This window comes from Galeopterus variegatus, unplaced genomic scaffold (assembly GCF_000696425.1).
Source record: "Galeopterus variegatus unplaced genomic scaffold, G_variegatus-3.0.2 Scaffold101, whole genome shotgun sequence".
Classification (NCBI taxonomy): Eukaryota; Metazoa; Chordata; class Mammalia; order Dermoptera; family Cynocephalidae; genus Galeopterus; species Galeopterus variegatus.
Window position 1 is genome coordinate 339,327 of NW_007726212.1, and position 21,967 is coordinate 361,293.

The 21,967-nt window shown below is 41.5% G+C and overlaps 1 protein-coding gene and 1 long non-coding RNA gene across 2 annotated transcripts in view; one reads left to right on the forward strand and one right to left on the reverse strand.

Moving 5' to 3' along the window:
* ZFYVE1 (zinc finger, FYVE domain containing 1) overlaps positions 1-17,484 on the reverse strand; it is a 50,411-nt gene extending 32,927 nt beyond the window's left edge. Inside the window, exon 1 of the mRNA XM_008584077.1 lies at positions 16,847-17,484. Within this exon, the coding sequence (XP_008582299.1) occupies positions 16,847-17,329 (483 nt within the window). The 5' untranslated portion in view covers positions 17,330-17,484. The remainder of the gene's footprint in view (positions 1-16,846) is intronic.
* Positions 17,485-19,554: 2,070 nt separating this feature from the next.
* LOC103599708 lies at positions 19,555-20,417 on the forward strand. The gene is made up of 3 exons (XR_551315.1): positions 19,555-19,770; positions 20,055-20,145; positions 20,241-20,417. It is a non-coding gene; the product is annotated as an uncharacterized LOC103599708 (long non-coding RNA).
* The last annotated feature ends 1,550 nt before the right edge of the window (positions 20,418-21,967 follow it).

Consider the following 21,967-nt stretch of genomic DNA (forward strand, 5'->3'; position numbering starts at 1 on the left):
GTGGCCATGGGCGTGGCTCTGAGGGCTTTAAAAAGAGAAAGAGTGAAGGGTTGGCTCTCTCTCTGCTCCACCATTCCCACCATGTGACACCACACATTGCAGTGAACAGTCACCACCCACCAACAAGGCTCTTACCAGATATGTTCCCTTTGGACTTTGACTTCCCAGCCTCCAAAACTGTAAGCAATAAATATTGTTTCTTTACCAATTACCCAGTTTCAGATATTTCTGTTATAAACAGAAATGGATTAATACAAGCTCCTTCACCAAGTAATGCACGGAGGTATGGGAAGCTTGATTGTTCCCATGTCAACTGAATGCTTATAAAAATTCCACCCCTGGGCCAACAAATGATTATTGTATACATCTCTGCTGAGATGCTAAACCTAACTTGATAGTTATTCCCTAAATTAAATTTCTATTAATGACTTTTATTTGCTGGTCTCTGGTTTATTTTGCTTTCATTCCATTTTTGGCTGAGTTCAGGGAGAGAGAACCAGAGAAACCAAACAATATTCTCGCTCTTATCAGAACTGGGACCACTAGCCCAAAAGGAAAGTAGAACTTGATTGTTTCATTCAGTCAATAGACATGTCTCAAGCTTCATCTAGTGTCCAGCACTGACCTATTGATGTTCAACCAGCACAGGTGCAGAACTTAGGTAACATTTTCTTTCTTCTAAGGGAAGGAAAGAAGAAGTGGAATGTGAGAGGACCCTTCCTTAAGAATTCCAGAGCCACCTTCATCATACTGAAAAGAACTTCAGGCAATGATTTAAGTCCATGGCCTAATTGTCAAACAAAATTTTACTTAAACTATGTCAAACAGATCATTAGCTTATCTATTTTTATTTTTATTTTTATTTTTTTTAAAAGATGACCGGTAAGGGGATCTTAACCCTTGACTTGGTGTTGTCAGCACCACGCTCAGCCAGTGAGCAAACCGGCCATCCCTATATGGGATCCGAACCCGGGGCCTTGGTGTTATCAGCACCGCACTCTCCCGAGTGAGCCACAGGCCGGCCCGTAGCCCATCTATTTTTAAAGTCGAACTGATAAGGAGGTTCCATTCTAATAGCAAACCTCTATTGCCAGAAAGTTCTATTAAACCCGTTTCCCTAACAAAGCAAGTTCAAAAAATTTCCTTTCATTCTATCCTAAAGAGTGTATATTTTGTTTATCCATGTATATGAAATAGACTTTCATGAAAAAACACAATAGTTTCTCAATGAAATGTTTTCCTAAGACCACTGAAGTCACAAGGTTGACCTCATGAACACATGGAGCACATTTGGCAAGGGCAAAGATAACTTTTTTCCACACCAGTGTTCTGAAAGTGTTCCATTATTTGAAAGGTCCAGAATTCCCCTCCCATGTCTTATAACTACCAGGGGTGCTTCTGACACTTCACCTCACAGACACTGCCTACAGCTCCTCTCCTGCCCTGGTAGGAAAGAGGTTGTTTCTATGTAGAGATGATCCACAAACAAATGCTTTCAAAAGAGTCAGTTTCTTTGACCACATGCAACTCACCCAGTTCAGCTCTCCATTTACATCTGAATAAAAAGCTTCCCAAGGCAAAGCTGAATTCTAAGGATAGATTGGAAATACTGAGTCATCCTCAAGACCCACATCATCCTCCAGGGACTTTTCCAAGGAGCTTTCATATGGGAGATGCAGTCCCCCTTTAAAGTGGCATAGTAGGGCCGGCCCGTGGCTCACTCGGTAGAGTGCGGTGCTGATAACACCAAGGCCACGGGTTCGGATCCCATATAGGGACGGCCGGTTTGCTCACTGGCTGAGCGTGGTGCTGACAACACCAAGTCAAGGTTGAGATCCCCTTAAAAAAATAAATAAATAAAATAAAGTGGCATAGTATACCCATGTTGGCCAGCTATGAAAACAGATCAAAGCTCTGGTAAAGGTTCTATCCTTAGCAGTAAAAGCTATGCTAGACAAACCAAGCTAGACAGAAGACAAGAAAGCTAGGTTCAAATCACACTATGGGCAATTTACTGAACCTCTGTCTTGCTCAAAGCCTCTGCTGCCGCCCACCATGTCTGTTAATATTTGCCCATTTTTTCCAGCTCTGAGCTTCCCAACTAGAACATACTCCATGCTAGCAGGGGTCTGGTCTGTGTTGTTCATCACTGTATCCCTAGCACAGTGCCTGACACATAATAGGAAATCGATACATATTTGTTAAATGAATGAATGAACACAGCACAGAATGTCTAGATGCTATATTCTCTCTGGGGTAGAGAACAGTGTAGTATCACCACTAAGGGTTCAACCAGCCTGAATCTACCATTCACTGACTTTAGAATAACACTGAAGAAGTTATTTAAGTTCTCTGGACCTCAGTTTTCTCATCTGTAAAATGAGGATAACCACACAATCTACTTCATAAGGTTGCTGTGAGAATTAAATGAGATAATATACATCAGGCACTTAGCACAGTGGATGCACGTAGTAAATGCTAGAGAAGGGTTGAGCTGCTTGACATCACTGTTGTAGCTACTCTGGTTCGCCCCTGAGCCACAGTCTTCACCACCACCAAAGAATTTCATTCCTTATCCCAAGTAAAAACCCTCCTTAGGGAAGGTTTCCTAAAAATGCCTCATTAAAGAAATAGGGATAATTGAACGAGGAGGATACTTACTCAATACTTTCCACTATCTCCCTCCAAAGGATGTATCTTCTCAATTTAAAAAAGGCTATTATCACATTGCATAATTTATATTATGCATAGGAAAGTATTCAAAAGAATATGACATGATTCCAAGAATTATTACTACACCAGAGACCCACTAAAATGTTGTTCTCATAGTTTATGCTGAATATTTTAATAGATGACACAGCTTTATAAGGAGACCTTTGGTGTCTGAGGTGGAGACTAACGGGACTGATTTCTATCTTATACGATTTAGTATTTTAGTTTTTTGTGGGTTTTTTGGCAGCTGGCTGGTATGGGGATCCAAACCCTTCACTTTAGACCTTGACCTCAGATTTAGATCTAAACCCTTGATTCTAGAGCACCACACTCTAATCAAGTGAGCTAACCAGCCAGCCCTCTATTCTATATGAAATGGGATAGTGGAGCCCTGGTGAAGTAACAATATAGCATATAACTCTTTTTTATTTATTTTTTTTAAAGATGACCGGTAAGGGGATCTTAACCCTTGACTTGGTGTTGTCAGCACCACGCTCAGCCAGTGAGCGAACCGGCCATCCCTATGTGGGATCCGAACCCGGGGCCTTGGTGTTATTAGCACCGCACTCTACCGAGTGAGCCACGGGCCGGCCCTAGCATATAACTCTTTAAAGTCAATAATAATAGTTACCCTTCCAGCAACATCACCCTCCCCTGAATTCCCACAATATCCTCTCCATACCACTCTGACATTGTCCACTTTATTTCTATATATTTGTCTTCTATTACCACAAGATTGTCCTCTCCCCAAGGGCAAGCTCTGTGTCTCAGTGCCGCTTTGTACCTCCCTCAGATGTCAGCACACAGATGGCACATCTTAAATGTTTGCTGAATTAACTGATTTATTCTCATTAGCTCACACTATGGTTTGAATGTTTGTGTCCCCTCCAAAATTCATGTGGAAACTTAATCGCCAATGTGACAGTATAAAGAGCCAGGGCCTTTACGAGGTCTTGATAAAAGGACTTGAGGGGGTGGGTTTACTCCCTTTTGTCCCTTTCGCATGTAAAGACACAGGATGTGTCCCCTCTGGAAGAAGCGCCATCTTAGAAACAGAGACTGGGCACTCACCAGTTACCAAACCTGCTGGCACCTTGATCTTGAACTTCCCAGCTTCCAGAACAGTGAGAAATAAATTTCTATTGTTTACAAATTACCCAATCTCAGGTATTTTGTTACAGCAGCACAAATAGACTAAGATACACATTTCATTTATTTAACAAATATTATTTGAGTACTACTATGTGCCAAACACTAGTTTAGATGCTAATCAACAGAAGAGTAAAAAACCACTGCCTGGGGCGGGGGGGAGAAAAAAAAAACACTGCCAAATGAAAATGTTCTAAAATCGACTGTGGTGATGTTTGTACATATCTGTGAATGTACTAAAAGTGTACTAAAACTGTACACTTTAAATGGGTGGCATGGATGCGAATTATATCTCCATAAAGTTCTTTTAAAAAGTAAATGCAACATTGAAAAGGATTGAGATAAAAATGGCTTTCTTACACTATAAAATTATGGTAAAATTTTATACTTTTCTGTAGTTCTATATTTTCAGTATTTTCAGATGCTGAGTCTATGTTATTTTTACAATTAGAAAATAATAAAAGTTGTATTAAAAAGACAAAATCACTGCCCTGTGAAAATATTTTAGAACTAGATAGAGGTCATGGTAGCACAACATTGTGAATGTACTAAATACCACTGAACCATACACTTAAAATGGTTAATTTTTCCTCCCATAACTAGCTGCCACTAAGAAAGAAAAAAAAAAATAGAAAAATAAATAAAATGTTTAACTCTATGTTGTGTGAATTATACCTCAATAATAAAAAAAATTTAATTAAAAAAAAAAAATGCCCTATTGGAACTTACATTCTAATGGGGAGAGACAATACTCAAATATTTAAATATATGATACTCAAAATGTCCATCATCAAGTGAATGGATAAAAGAAATGAACTATTGAGACATGCAACAACATGGAAGAACTTTAAAAACACTCATTATAGTGAGTGAAAGAAGACAAACACAAAACAATACTATATGGTTCTATATGAATGTCTAAGAAAGTCAAATCTTTAATCTGTAGTGATAGAAAACAGATCAGTGATTGCTGGGGACTGATTTCCTAGACACAAAAGGGAACTTTTTCAAGTAGCAGAAATGTTCTATGTCTTGATTTTGGTGGTGGTTACACAAGTGTATACATCTGTCAGACTCATAGAACTGCACAGTTAAAATGTTTATATATCATGCATAAATTCTACCTCAATAGACTTGATTTTTAAAAATACATTTTATATCTCAACAAGCTGAAGGGACACCTGCACTCCCATGTTTATCATGGTTCTGTTCACAATAGCCAAGAGTTGGAACCAACCGAAATGTCCTTCAACTGATGATTAGATAAAGAAAATGTGGTATGTAAGGGGCCGGCCCATGGCTCACTTGGGAGAGTGTGGTGCTGATAACACCAAGGGCATGGGTTTGGATCCCTATATAGAGATGGCCAGTTAGCTCACTTGGGAGAGCGTGGTGCTGACAACACCAAGTCAAGGGTTAAGATCCCCTTACCAGTCATCTTTAAAAAAAAAAAAAAAGGGGTATGTATACACAGTGGAATACTACTCAACCATAAAAAGAAGATGGAAATTCTGCCTTTTGCAGCAACATGGCTGAGCTTGTAGAAAATTATTTTAAATGAAATAAGCCAGGCACAGAGACAGAAATACCACATGTTCTCATTCATTTGTGGAAGCTAAAAAAGTTAATATCATAGAAGTAGAAAGTAGAATAGTGGTTATTAGAAACTAGTGGGGGGTGGGCCGGCCCGGTGGCGCACTGCTACAGTGCGCCGCTTAGGAGCGCGGCAGCGCTCCCGCCGAGGGTTCGGATCCCACATACAGACCGGCCGCTCACTGGCTGAGCGAGGTGCGGGAGCGACACCGAGGGTTGCGATCCTGTTGCCGGTCCCGGTCCGGTACGGCGCGACACTGAGGGTTGCGATCCGTTGCCAGTCACGAAAAAAGACAAAAAGGAAAAAAAAAAGAAAAGAAAAGAAACTAGTGGGGGGAAGTGGTTGGTGGAGATGGAAAGAGTGACCAGTGGATACAAAATTATAGTGAGATAGGAAGAATAAGATCTAGCATTCTATAGCAATATAGTGAGACTACAGTCAGCAACAAAGTACTGTGTATCTTTGAATAGCTAGTCAAGATGACGCTGAATGCTCCCAACACAAAGAGGTGACAAATGTTTGAGGTGATGGATATATTAAGCACCATGAAATGATCATTGCACACAGTATCAATGTATGCAAATATTATATTGTGTGAAGTATGCATAAAACAAATGTACTTCACAGGGCCTGGTTTTCCAAAGCCTTGCAGTTTCAAATACTGACCTTGCAAAGGACAGGAAAATTTCCCCAGGCTATATAGTCTCTTTTGTAAGATAAAGAATTGTAACACAGCAAGGCTGCTGGCTCAAAGACAGACAGGTTACTGACTGATATGTAAAGATACTGGGAAATTGCTGTAAGAAGAGAATGTTTGCTAAGATGAAGCTTTTGTTGGCGGATCGACTTAACTTCCTGAAAATTGCATTATGAAATGTTTATTGTTAAACTTGTTAAACTGTACTTAGAAAATACCCCACCTATGTTCTCTTCCTGTAACTTCCTGGTCTGGAGAATAAATGTGGGAAGAGAACCCCAATTCGTGGTTAATTTCCCAAATGGAAGGAATGCCTCTATCTTGAGGGTTCTGGGAGATTAACCCCTTTTCGGGGCTTCTCACTGCTCAGAAGAGATGGGCTTTGAGTAATCTTTGGCGGCTCCGTCACCCACGGGAAAAGGGATGACAAATCTGTGGGAGTCAAAGCAACAATATTGTACTCCACAAATGTATATAATTATCATGGGTCAATCAAGAAAAATAAAAGGAAAAAAAAAAGAGAGAAATAAAGAGTAGTGTAGTGGTTACCAGAGGTAGGGAAAAGGAGACGAGAGTTGGGGGGAAAGGTTGGCAGAAGGGTACAAAGTTACAGAGTTACAGTTAGATAGGAAGAATAAGTCCTGGTGCTCTGGGGTGACAATTAGCTAACAATATTGTATTGTGTATTTCAACATAGCCAGAAAAGAGGATCTTGAATGTTAATGTTATAACCACAAAGATAAATGTTTATGTGATAGATATGCTAACTATTCTGAGTAGATCGTTATACAATATATGCATGAACTGAAACAACAAACTGTACCCCAGAATCATGTACAATGAAAAAAAATAAATTTTTAAAAATACATGTTATGTCTTGGTGGCAAGCGGTAAGAAGGAAAATCAGCAGACAGGGTGGAGACGGGTTGGTTTTTTAAATATGGCAGTCAAGGAAGCACTATAAGGCAAAAACTTTTTTAGGCCAACCTTTTTTAAAAAAATGTAGCAAACAATTTTCTGTGGTAATGGAAGGAAAATAAATGTCACAAACAGAGTTGGCTGGTTAGCTTAGCTGGTTAGAGCACAGTGTTATAACACCAAGGTCAAGGGTTCAGATCCCCTTACTGGTCAGCAGCCAAAAAAAAAAAAAAAAAAATGCCGTGAACAATACAAAACAGTACATAGGCCTAAAATCATTTATATACAGTTCTAGAAAGAAACTTTTCCCCTGGCAGTGGCAGATTTAATTTCTTCATTCATGAAAGGAGTGGGGTTAGGGGAAAAGAGAGGAAGAGAAAGAAAGAAAGAAGGGAAGGAGGTATGTAGGGAGGTTGTCTGTCTGACAAATATTCCAGATCTAAATAACAGAGTTTATTGAAACATGGGGAAAAAAACAATAGTGTCCCCAATGACCCATCAACTACAAACTAAACTCATGGTCACCAGGACCAGAAAGGGTGTGCAGGAAGAACTGTGGGATCCTCAAACAGCCTCTACTCAGAGATAAACACTAAAAAGCTGGGTTTTCCAGGGAATGAAGGCCTCTGCCATCCCTCCCCAGACCCACTCAACCTGAGTTTTCATTTTAAAACATTTTTCCACAGAGAGATTACCCAAACTAACAAAGTACACAATTGATACTCAATTCAATAAACGTTCGTAACTGTTGTTAAATAATATATGTAAATGTATTGAGCTCCTTGAAAGAAAGGGTTATGAGAGATTATAGAACAGTATAACCATGTAGACGATATATTTCCCAGACAGAGGGATTGAGCTGGAAAGTAGAGGAATTTCTGGAATATTCTTTGACTGCTGGATTGTTTGGGATTATACTGTCCTCAATTTGAACCTGGAGTGTCTGTTACCATGTGCCAGAACCAGGATCTGTCAGTTCTTTTCAAGCATTCTAGTACCTAGAGTCAAATTCCCTAAGAAAGACAGCAATAATCCAATCTCAAGTAGAAGGAAATCCAAAGGGAAAAAAAAATTCCAGAAGCTACCAGAAAGTCAAATTATCCTCAAGCCAGAAGGCAGGTGCTCACATATGGCTGGTATATATCTCTGCCCAATAACTCCAGCCAACACCAAGCTGACCACACAAACCAGTCAAACAGAGCCTTTTAATTGCTGGCCAAAGGCATTGGAAAGAAGGACAAAATGAACAAATCCTCCTCCAACGAAGCATCCGCCCTTTCCTGCCTTCAAAAGTCCCTCCGTGTCTCTTCCCATAGGTCTTTCCAATTCTTCTTATCTGGAACTTTCTACATCTTTGTTTTTCTTCCATCCTCATGGTCTGTCCACTAGCTTTCCTCTGATTTCCCATCACCAATCAAATGTCTCAATGCATTTAGCAGTTCCAACCTCATAGAAATAATCTCATGGGAGCTCCTCTCAAAGCAGGCAAGACTCCCCAGAAAAGTTCAGCCAGCCATGAGAAGTGCTTCAGTGCTACATAATCTCCAGGATAAATTCAAGGATGATACAGCAGTAGATGCATTCACAGGGAAAACATATAAGATAAATTTAATGAGGGCCGGCCGGTGGCTCACTCGGGAGAGTGCGGTGCTGATAACACCAAGGCCCCGGGTTCGGATCCCACCTAGGGATGGCCGGTTCGCTCACTGGGTGAGCGTGGTGCTGACAACTCCAAGTCAAGGGTTAAGATCCCCTTACCAGTCATCTTTAAAAGAAAAAAAAAAAGATAAATTTAATGAGGGCCGGCCGGTGGCTCACTCGGGAGAGTGCGGTGCTGATAACACCAAGGCCCCGGGTTCGGATCCCACCTAGGGATGGCCGGTTCGCTCACTGGGTGAGCGTGGTGCTGACAACACCAAGTCAAGGGTTAAGATCCCCTTACCAGTCATCTTTAAAAAAAAAAAAAAGATAAATTTAATGAGAAATCTCCCTATTATATCAACCCTGGCTCAAAAGCCAAATGCTTGTCCCACTCCAGAAAAATCAATCACTTCAAGGCATTGACAGACCAATTACAGAATCACACAAACTGGAGGTAACTTAAAACAGTTAAAGATAGGTTCCCTGAAAAGCTGACTCACAGTGGTTTCAATGGCTTACACAGGTCAATTTTTAAACAGCCCTGTACTAAACAAAATAGCCTCCCAGGTTAAATGCCAGGAGTCTATTATAACTGAATGAACCCAAGGCAGAGAAAGCTCACAAGATGCTGAGCAGAAACTGAAGGCACATAATAAGGGCTCTTTCATCTTTCTGCTTGTCTGAGTCATCTTCAACCCTGTGTTTCCCAGTAAATCCCATATAATGTCTTCCCCTCTACCACCACCATCACTGAACAAAAGGGGCTTTTACTTGGGTTTCTATGAGTAAAAGGCAGTGGTGGGGGAAGAAGGCTCTGCTACTCCTCCAATTATTGCTTTTGATTTTGACAGACAGCTCCTAAGCAGATCTATGTTTTTGTTACTTTTTTTTAAAAAGCCTCCTAAGAAACCAATAGTAAATATATTCATGTTTTGACCAGAATTTGCCAAAGGGCTAACCAGGTGCAGCACCAAAACTAGTTTATAATGTATACTATACTTATACTTTATTCTATAACAGTCTGGCCATTTAAAGAGAAAAATGGGAAAGCCAAGAATTTAGGAGATTATCATCCCTCTGGCTCAAGACCCATTGACCAAAATGAAGTCCTGAGGGGTTTCCGCCAGACTATCTGAAACAGACCGCTTGGAAAGAGCAAGCCCCAAGAAGCTACCCTTGACCAGGAAGCAGAGGACAGGGCCAAGGAGGTCAACAGCAGATCAGACTGAGACAGAAATGCAGCACAGAAATGTAGCAGACCAGCACAGCCAGCTTGTGGTAAAGAATTCCCATACAGTAGGAAAACATCCTTTGCTGTTCTCCATTCCTGAAAACTGCTAGAATCATTTAGCCAATCTAAAAAACAACAAGCAAAGTCCCCATATTTTGAGCTGCACTATTCTGGGACTGTAAACAAGTGATGCAGCCAAGCACTGTGATGGGTCTTCTTAAAGGAACGGTCTCAGCAAGATGACGTCCACCAGTGACTCCTGTAAAGGGAAGGACAGAAGACTCTCATCGTGGATCCTATTTTAGAGAGGGCCCCGGGCTATTTCTGAGTCAAGAAGAGCCTGCCCCAGGTGGATACTTTCCTAGCCTCTTGGTGACCACTCTTGGGTCACTGGGCTTCCTTACCAGCCTGCATGTTCAGCATGAGAGGACTTAACTTCTGGAGTCTTTGGCATGAAAAGCTCCTAGGCTCCCCTACATCCCAGTCAGGGGTCAGTCGGCAAGAAAGTGAAACTTCTCGTCAGTCTGCTGCTCTATCCAATCCCTTGTAAAGAGAACAGTCATAGGAAGTTCATAGAAAAGAGACAAAGAGGAGAACGGGGTGGTTGTGAAAAAAGGAAAAGCTTGTATGGGGTGTTAAAAAAAAATACAAGAATGAAGAAAAAAAATGCCTTGTAGTGTTTCACATTTTTCCCCCAAGTGGTAAACATTCTGATAAGGCAAGATGTCTGACTCCCTCTCAAAACCCAACAGCCAGGAAAATACTATCACCTTCCTCCACTAAGAACTCTATAAATGGCTAGAAACTTTATTCTTCTAACCTTTGAGTTATTTGCCAAGGGTGTTGCCTCTGGCTTCAAGAGATTGTAGCTGACTTGTAGCGTGGATCACTTATCTATTATGGGCTCTAAATAATGGATCTGTAAGTCCTTCGGTTCTCCTAGTACAATTCCAATGGGGGCTAGAATAATCAATAAATATAACCCAGAAAGTCTAAACATTTCACTAGAGAGGTTACAAAATATGCCAAAAGAGAATAATGGTTTCACTAACGAGATTACTTCTGAGGAGCGAACAAAACCAAGAGAGGAAAAACTGGTGTTTCAATAAATTTTTTGTCCCTCATATATTTTCCACTTCACTAGAATCCAAATCGCCTATCATACTAAATTTTCATCTGTTGGATCATTTTCTCAACCTCAGCACTACTGACCTTTTTGGACCAGATAATTCTTTTTGCAGGGGGCTGCCTCATGCTCTGTGTAAGGTATTAAGCAGCACCCTGGCCTCTACCCACTAGCCAGTAGCATATCCCACTCATCCCCCAGTTATGACAACCAAAGATGTCTCCAAACATTGCCAAATATCCCATGGGGGAGCAAAATCACTCCTGGTTTCAAACCACTATGTTAGATAACAGAGACTATTTTAGCTCTCTTTATTGTTATGAAGCAGTATCTTAAAGACTTAGTTTTATCAATTTAAGTCAATAAAATCTGGGGTAGTAAGCAGGTGTTATTTGCAAACCAAATACCTAGGAGTCACCACTAAGTTCTCTTACTCCCTCACTCCTCTGCCCAATATATCAGCATTCCTAACTGTTTTACCTCCAGACTTCGTCCCAAATTCATCAATGTTTCCCCATCTCCCCATCTCAATAACACCAAAATCTATGCCACTTCTCACTTCATTTTCTGCAATGGACTCTTATGTGGTCTCCCTGCCGTCACTCCTGTCTCTCTGCAATCACTACAATCTAGTCTTTTTTTTATTTTTTTTTCCTTTTTTGTCTTTTTTCGTGACCGGCAACGGATCGCAACCCTCAGTGTCGCACCCGTACCGGACCGGGACAGGCAACGGGATCGCAACCCTTGGTGTTGCACCCGCACCTCGCTCAGCCAGTGAGCGGGAACCGGTCTGTATGTGGGATCTGAACCCTCGGCGGGAGCGCCACCGCGCTTCCCAAGCGGCACACTATAGCAGTGCGCCACCGGGCCGGCCACAATCTAGTCTTCACATTAAAGTCAAGAGCAATCAGTTATTCTATCAGGTCATGTGACTTCCTAGCATAAAGCGGTCTGGTGCTTGCCATTACCCTTAAAATAAAATCCACATTTATTTCTATGGCCTGCAAGGCGTCACATGCTCCAGCACCTGCTTACCTCAGCACCTCTTTCCTTACTACTCTCTGCCAACTCCCTCCAGCCACACTGCATTCTTTTTGTTTTGTTTTTTTTTTAAAAAAGATGACCGGTAAGGGGATCTCAACCCTTGGCTTGGTATTGTCAACACCACGCTCAGCCAGTGAGCAAACCGGCCATCCCTATATAGGATCCGATCCCGTGGCCTTGGTGTTATCAGCACTGCACTCTACCGAGTGAGCCATGGGCCGGCCTACACTGCATTCTTTTTGGACCTCAAACATGCCATCCCACCTTCACTGTTTTCCCAGTCTCTCTATCTGGAGGTCTATTTCCCCAGCTAGTATTAAGCATCAGGTCTCTGCTTAAAAGTCACCTCTACAATAAGACCTTCTCTGACCATCCTGCAAAAGTGGCTTCCAAGTCACTTCCTTAAGAATACTCACTACTGCATCTGAACTGTCTTTTTATGTGTTTCTACATGAGAAATCTGCTTTCCCTACTTGAACAGTAAGCTCTATGAAGGCATGGACCACATCTTATTAGCCTTGTATAATTAACCTGGAACCTAGAAAGTGCCTGGCACATAATATATGCTCAAAAAATGTGATGAACTAGTGAATATCCTTGGCTAGCAGGCCAAATGTGTCAACTTAAGACACAGTGACTTTATAATTCTGAGACCAAAAGTCGGTCTCTCCTCACATTTACCGTTATAGTACACACTCAAATGACAAGGTAATGATAAAATTTTCATCTCTAAAAGGAAGGAGGTTTTTGTCCTTCTAGGTTTTCCAAAAGAAACCGAATACTAAAATCACAAGCAACAAATTTTAGGGGATTCTAGGCCACAGAATTTGAGGAAACCATACAGAACAGTCACTGCCTACAAGGTGCTAGAATAATTCCTATGTACTAAACTGAAAATGCTCAAAACCCACAAATGCATAGAAACGAAAAGAAAAACAAAGTTGGTGCCTAACTCATAAATCTTTACTGCTATGAGAAAGGAGTTCTTCAATGATAACACTTTGATAGTGACAAATGATGATACACTTACATAGCTCTATGGTTCCCGTGGTCCTCACAGCAGCCATGAGAAATTGCTGGGCTGGTACTATTGACCATAATGAAGTCCAATTAGAAAGTTTAAATGATTCAGTCAGAGACAACAGGAGTGTGATAATTAACAGCAAGGATTTGTGAGCCAGATGCCTATGTTCAAATCCTTTGCCACTTACTGTAACTTGATGTAGGCCAGTTATTTCATCTCTCTGTGCCTCAGCATCTTCATCTACAAACACGACATACTTCCTAGAGTGTGAGAGGCTGAATTGCCCTCCCCCCCAAAACGATGTCCACATCCTAATCCTTGGAACCTATGATTATGCTGTTTTATGTGGCAAAAGGGACTTTGCAGATATGATTGAGTTAAGGGCCTTGAGATAGGGAGATTATGTTGGATTATCTGGGTGGACCCAATGTAATCACAAGGGTCCTTATAAAAGGGAGGCAGGCGGGCCACACACACAGAAGGTGATGTGACTATGGAAGCAGAGAGAGACAGAGATATTGGAAGATGCTACACAGCTGGCTTCATAGCTGAATGACAGGGCCAAGGAATGCAGGTGGCCTGTTGAAGCTAGAAAACATAAAGAAATAGATTCTCCTCTAGAGCCTCCAAAAGGAAGACAGCCCTGTCAACCCACTTTAGGACTTCTGAGCTCCAGAAGTATAAGAGAATAAATTTGTGTTGTTTTAAGCCACTACATTTGTGGTAATTTGTTACAGCAGCAATAAGAAACTAATGCATAGGGTTATCATCAGGATTAAATGAGCTCATACATGTACTCATAAAGTGCTCAACCCAGCACCATAAAAAGAGCTTTTTAAATTTTAGCTATTACAAGCCAAGACCAGAACCCAGTGGACACTCATAGAAGTACTTCAGAGGTTAAGAAAATGAGGTTCGGAAATTCGATAGGGGCTGGCCTGTTAGCTCAGGAGGTTAGAGCACAGCATTATAACACCAAGGTCAAGGGTGTAGATCCCAATACCAGCCAGCTGCCAAAAAAAAAAAAAAAAACCCAGAAATTTGGTAATATTTACCTAAATTTAAAATTCACATATAATTTAACAAGAGAATTCATTTACAGATAACTATACAGGATATTCAACACATCCTTGTTTGTAATAACTCAAAATCCATTAAGGGGCTAAAATTTTAGAAAAGCCATTCAACGAAATACTACACAGCCTTTGAGTAATGAGGTACACTTCAGTGTGCTGATAAGGGAAATTCTACCAGATGTATCCTTTTGTGAAAAAAAAGGCAAGTACAGAACAGCAAGTTTATTAGGTTTTATTTTTGTTTAAAAATATAAAGGATATATATTTATTCATAAGTATACATGAAAAAATTCTAGAAGGGCATGCAATTAACTGTTAGTAGCAACTGATAAGGCAAGATGTATGGAGTAAGAGGAAACTCTTTTCACTGTACACCCTTTTAAATTACTTTACTTTTTTACTAGCTATATGTGTGATATCCATTTAAAAAAACTGAAGTTGAAAGGAACCGCCAATCAACAAGCGTGTATGCACTGACGACCTGCTTACCACTGTACATGGTATAGGGCATAAAACATGGTCCTGCTCTCCAAGAATTTACAATCTAGCTTAATTTATAACCTAGATACGTATCAGACAATAACCTCTCTAATTGTTTCGGATATCCACCTATCAGAAAACTGAACCAGATGCTTTCTGTAAGTATTTTTCCACTTATGACTCTATGAGAACAAATCTCCATCTAAAATGAATGAATTCTATATCTAATCCATTAGTCCCAACAAATCTTGTTTGTGATTAATAAACTGTTATTTCCTGGGAAGTGGTTAATGTTTCTGAAAGGAGGAAAAACAGGAAGAATCTTTCCGTTTTTTTTTTTCCTTTTTGTGACCGGCCATCCCTATATAGGATCTGAACCCGTGGCAGGAGCGCTGCTGCACTCCCAGCGCCCCATGCTCCCAAGTGCACCACGGACACCGCACGCTCCCGAGTGCGCCACGGGCTTGGCCCAGGAAGAATCTTTTCAAACAACCCAATTATATACATACTACACATTACAAGAAAAAAAAGATGAAGAACAAATATCATCTCTGGGCAACTGGATTTGTCTTCTTCGTGACACTTTGTATTCTCCTAATTCTCAACTAAGGAACATGTTACAAAAAGAAAAAAAAAATGCACATCCTCCTCCCCCCAAAAAGTTCTTTTTAAATGTGCTAACACAATATCTATGAGGGTTACTGGTTCATTCCAAATCTTCCTCTCACTTTACAAAAGTGACAGCAACTCAAACTCTAACTTTCTGAAGCCTGACATTAGAGAACTGACAGCAAAACCAACAAGAATCATCCAAATCCAAGGGTTCCATTTATAAGATATTTAGTCCACAATGTCGCCCAATTAGCACATAATCCATAATGAAGACATTATTGCTGACAAGGGAGGCAGAATGGGATCTGGGTCACCCTTCCATAACTCTATTAGTTCCTCTCAAACCAATAAAGGATAGTCTGTGTTAGCAAAGTATTCAGCTGACAATGGAAGTACATAGGAATCATGATGTAATTCATTTCCAAAGCTTATACAAGGAGGGAAAAAAGCAGAGATGAAAAACATTTAGTGGGTAACTGGGGAGTTTCTTAAACGGTAACCTACATAGGTACTCCTCCAATCTGGAGACTGGAGTCATCACCACCAAAAGTACTGAGTCAATGGACCACAAATACTCCAATGAGACTGAGGACAACAACAACAACAAACTGATACTGGACACCATGTGCCAGACCCTGTAGTAAGCCCTTTCCATTCCTAATCTCTTTGAACCCTCTCAACAGTCCTATAAAGTAGAAGTGAAACTGAGGAGCTTAACCTGCCCACAGTTATATAGCTAGTGAGTTGTGAACTAGGATATGAATAAAATCAGCCTTCACTTAAAAGGCCACTCGAAAACATAAACATTATACTACCCCTTCCCCAATCGCTCCTGTCACACACTTCTATCTCCCTAGCTTGCTCCCATCACACACTACCTTCTCCCCAACTCGGAAGCAAAACAAATATCCTCTCATCATTCTGTACTCCCAGATGCCCTCATGGGCTTTTACTGATCAGAAGCCTGTACATGAAAATAAGAGTGATCTGGGAGAATACTGTCCTTTTTAAAAGCCACTTTTTAAAGACCTGCCTCTTTAAATTGAGATAGCAGTTTTATGCCGTATTGCCTACATGCCCATTGGACCCATTGTTATTTCTTTGCCTGGATACGCAGTCTCTGATCACTAACATTTACTCACAACTTGCCAAAGTTCTCTCATTCAGAAAACTGTTGTAAATCAGTTCTTCTTAATAATAATACTAATAACAATACTAACAACAACAGTTACCATATACTGAGCATCTATTATGTGACAGGCTTTACAAAGTCTCATTTCATCTTCACAATAACCCAATGAAGTAGGCACTGTCCCCATTTTCTAGATGAGAAAACTAAGACCCAGAGAAGTAGAGTAATTCAGCCTGACCTTACGAAGCTGGTAAGTAACTAAATCTGACTCCATGCAACTTAAGCCTTCAGAGGTCTTGCCTTTTAATGATTAAAATGTGAGCTCCTCCTGGACTTTCCTTTTGAGAGCTACCTTCCCACAGCAGATCTGCTCCACTACCATGTGAATCCCACCATATCCAAATGCTTACCTGAATTTCTTCATTTTCATCTACTAGAAGGAAACTCACAACCTTCTCAGTCATCTTCTTCCTCTTGGTCTCCTCATCCATCTCTTCTGCCTCCAGCAACTCCTGGACCTTACTGACATGGTAGACAGTAACAGGGTGTCTCCTTTTGTTACCCCCAGAATGAGTCCTCTTCTGGCATTCCAGGCACAAGTTGATTTTGCAGGTCTGGCACCTCACGGCTGCCCTCTGCCTAACACCCAGCAAATGCCCATTGGGGCCCTTGCAAGGATCACAGTAAGGGACATGGCCAGGTTTGAGTCTTATCCGTTCATGGTTTCGCAGGCGCTCCTGCCGATGGAGCTCCTCCTCGCAGCGAAGGCACTGCAGGCTGCAGCACTCATCACACTCAAAGACAGCTTCATCAGTCCCACTGCAGGCATAACTTTCCTGGCACATCAGCCCTGGATTCAGGCCCTTCTCTGCTGGAAAAGTCTGGGCACTCATAATCAGATTGGCAAGGAAACACACCCACCATATAACAGTCACTGAGCTTTCCCTAGCAGTGAAGACAAAGGCTTTGAGTCTGAAGCCTGCACAGAACTTCCACAGGGTTCTGAACACCTTCAAAAAGAAAATCTTCAGTGTCGTATTGTAATTCTTTACACAATTACAAATATTCAAATTTTTAATTTTCTGCCTCCAAGGCTCTTGTGTCAGCAGCAACATCGATTTGGTCTGCTAGTTTCATCCTCTATAAAGTGCAGGCAAATATGTGGTCAAAATTATCTTGAAAAGGTCTTTTATGGTTATTTGAGAGAGGTCTGATGGGTTCACAGAGGTGGTTTCATCTGTTGGGCCTCAGCCACAAAGTTTTGGTAACGAAAGAAAGTGATCAGGAACTTTTCAATATATTTCAACCTCAAGTCAATATTTCAGGGGATACCTAGAATAGAGGAAGGAAAAAGATTTCACTCATCTAAAAAACAGAAGTGCACCTTTAAAAAAAAGATTGTTATTAAATACCAGGCTGAAACTATTGAAAGAAATCTCATTCTTTCTTGTGAAACTTATACTGGTTTGTTCTGATGCTAGAAATTTCTTCTCATATCATGGCTAAGGCTGCTCCTTTTGAAAACAAACACCACCTCCAGGCCCAAAGCATTTAAGACACTTTGCTCCTATATTTCCCAGACTGAACTGCTCTGTTCATTCAGTTATTAAATTCAGAATCGAAATCACTAAGCAAACAGTCCTTGGAAGGATAACCCCCTGAACCCCCCCAGATGGGAGAGGTAAAGTAACAGGCCTGTAAAATGCTAAAAAAAAAAACAATTAATAGTAATAAACTTCAGATTCATCAAAGACATGGGCAGATCCAGTTATCCTTGTAACTGGATTGTTTCAACTCTAGACAGATGCCTATTAAGGACTCTAAACCTGGAAACAATAGTCACAGTTTCTTGTTTAGAAACACTAAAAAACAATTATTGTACTTCCTTTTGTCCCTTCTTTCTCTAACTGCAAAAATAAGGGAGCAACAGGAGACAATTCCCCATTGCAAAGCCAGGCCTGCAGTGAGTCAAACAAATAATTTTTCTCTTTGTCACTCAAAAACTAACTTAAAAATAACTTCAAAAAAAAAAAAAAAAAAAAAGGAAAAAAGATAACTAGGGCAGGAAAAGCAGAAAAGGGGCTTTTGTCACTTCAACAATTATATTCCTAACTCGCCATTGCCTTGATCCAACGCCCCAACAAAGTGTACAGCCCTCCTTTCAGATATTTACTCCTCCCCTAAGGTAATCAATCTATCAATCTCATTTTTAGATAAACAAGGAAGGCGAAGGGAGTGACTAGGGGACCTTATTTACACCCTGATCTCAGACATGACCAGCTAGCTTCCAAAACGGAAACAAAACCCAAAACTTGTCACCATTGAGAAAAATATAAAATCAACCTTGAAAAGAACACCTCACCCCCCCCCCCCCCCTACCAGGCCAAGCAAACCATCTGTGCACTCGAGCCCCCCCACCTCAATGCCTCTCTCCAGCCGGGGGTTCCTAACCGTTCTTTCCTCCTGGACACCACCACCACAACCCGAAGGGTAGGAGCGGAGCCTAAGAACAAAGAAGGTCCCCCCAAAACCTCCCCACTCCGGCAAAGCCCGGAGCCGAATCCATTGTTTATACCACCCCACCCCCACCACAGCCGCACCCGCCCCCTCTTCCTCCCGGGGCAGCAGAAGCCCCTCGTACGGGGATCCCACCACTGAGCAGCTCGGCAGCGACGAGGCGGCGTCGGGGTGCCGCGGGGCGCCGGTGGGGCGGGGGCTGTTCCTCAGGGCACCGGTGGGTCCATCCTCATCTCCACCTCCGCCCCCCTCCTCCTTCGTTGCCTCCCGGGCTTCCTCCTCTCCTGTTGTCAGTTGGGATCAGCTGATCGGAGTGAACTTCTCCCAGCTCGGACTAACAGGAAGGCGTGAGCGGTGCAGTCCAGGGAGGGAGGAGCGGGAGAGGGTGGAGCCCGGCGCCCGCGAGGGCGGGGAAGGCACGCACAGCCTCCTGGGAGATGTAGTTCCCCGTCGTGCGTCCTCGGCCATGTCCCGGAAGTGAAGACTCTGAATAACTACAACTCCCAGAACCAAGAGGCTCCTCTTGCCGGGAGGCGGTGGACTCGGCCATCGAGCCTTTCGGGACTTGGAGTATTTGCATTTACTGTGGTTTCTGCAGGTTACAGCGCGTTGTTTTGGTTAGTGGCAGGGGAAAGAATGGTGCTAAATTAGAGAAGTGATGTAATAATGTTTAGTATAAGTGGGAAATGGAGAGGCAAATAATTTGGTTTCAAGTAACCCTTATTGCACACCAGTTCTTCAGAAATGTGTTAAAACAGGCAGTCTCCACTTCCCCGGCACAAACTCGGAAAAGACCAGTAAGAATTGATAAGCAAATGTAAGTATTCTTGTGGGAGTTTTGTTTTCCTCTTCAGGGTATTCTCCAAGCCAATCATTTTTTTTTTTTCCTACCTATTATTTTTCTGACCGTTCCTCATATAGTTTCAGAACTTCTGAATTTCAAATTATCTTTAAGTTAGACGTGGTACATTTTCAGATAAGCTTTCAGGCTACAGTGCAGGCTAATGGTTAACATTTATTTGTCTTTTTTTTATATGGCCTTATATTTGTTTAATGCTTTCACTTTTTTTTCCCCTTCGTTTCTTGGAACAACGCTGAAAGAAAGCCTGATGAAATGAAAAGAGCATTGGTCTGCGATGCCAAAGACTGGGTACTTCTTCTAGAAAAGCTCCTGACCGTATAGGTGGCTGAGGTAAATCACTCAACATCTCCATACATGAAGGGATTGTACTGTGTAATTTCTGAGGTCCCTGCCAATTCTAACCTTCTGTGGTTCTATCTTGATAGTTGTTAACCCAGGAGAGAAAACTTAGGTTAAGTGACTTGCCAAGGTTGGACAGCAAATTATTGCCAAAGCTGGGACGAGACCCTATCAGCTTACTTGTAAGTCCATATTTTTTTACCTAATGATTCAAAGGACGTAAATAGACCAATAGGAAAACCAAATCGACATAATAATGAATGAGCTATGTATGAGGATTATATTGCTGAAAATTATGTTTTCAAGACAGGGCAGAGAGTTAATCGTTGGACTAACTGCACAACGTGGCTGAGAATTTTTTTTCCTATGCCAGATCACAAACCAGGATAATAAGAACAGGAAATGTATGTATCTGGGCTGCATATCCCTAGAAAGGCTGGCCTATGGGTCTAGTGCCACCCACAGAAACCTCCACAAACTCTCCCTTCCAAGGCAATTTCTTTTCCAGTCCATTGGGTGGGGATGTGTTTATTTCCTATTCACCCTACTGAAACTGTAGCCTTTGAGTGCCCAGATTTAGACTTCCACTTCTACCAGGTCTTGGGCTTTGTCTTCTGTCCCACTTGCCCCATGAAGCCTTGAAACACCAAGCTTAAGTTCACCAAGGAAGGCACATGCCCTCATGGTAAAAGTGCATCATTTCTCTGCTTACTCTCTGAATCCTGCCTTCGCCTAGATTTTGGTCTGATAATTCCTTATCTTCTTTTTGACTCTTCCATTTTTTTTTTCTTTTAATTTTGGCAGCTAACCAGTACAGGGACTGAACCCTGGACCTTGGTGTTACGAGCACCACACTGTAACAATGACTCCAATATTTTACCAACATTTTTTGTTGTTTTCAGCAGGTGGTTGGTTTGCCATATTGTGAGCCATATTACAAAAAAGGAATAGTCGAGCTAATGGTTAGCTCAGGAAGGGAGCTGATGTGATCAGGACACTTGGTGGGTTTCTGGGTGTTGGCAGTGTTCTGCTCTTGACCTGGGTGGTAGTTGCACCAATCTTCACTTGATAATTATGTGTCAAACAGTTGATATCTAACTTGCACTCTTCCATTTGTATAATATATCTCACAATAAAAAATTAAATTAAAACATTTAATTAGGAAAAATAAATGAATAAAGTAAAAGGTGCCATGAAATTAGGTTCTACAAGATAAGCAGGCCAAGCCCTTGGACTTAATAAAAAATATTTCCTTAAGCCATTCAACACAGCATGTTAAAGGTCTTGACAATATTTAACCACAATAGGAGTTACAAAACAAGTAGAAGACAGGTTTCCAGGCTTGTCCCCTTCAACTTCCCATCCCACCTCTCCCTCAAAGGAAGTCCTCAGTATAAACACACAGACAACTGGTATGTAGCTATTAAAATATACTCTCCTAAGTTCATATGGATGTAAAGTCTGTTTCCCACATGGTGCTAAGAGATGGCACTCATTTCCTTGGTGAATTTGCCAGAGCTCAGAGACCAACCTTCAGCCTTGCAGGCACAGAAATTTAGTTTTATCACTCACCTAGAGCAGATTCATCTCTTAGTGGTAAACACACATTAACCAAGCTTGCTAGACTGATGATGCCAAGCCAATAGTTTATAATAAAATATTACTGTTACCCAGATTGGAGTGTTCAAAATTAACACAGCACATTTGAGGGCCGGCCCGTGGCTCACTCGGTAGAGTGCGGTGCTGATAACACCAAGGCCACGGGTTCGGATCCTATATAGGGATGGCCGGTTTGCTCATTGGCTGAGCGTGG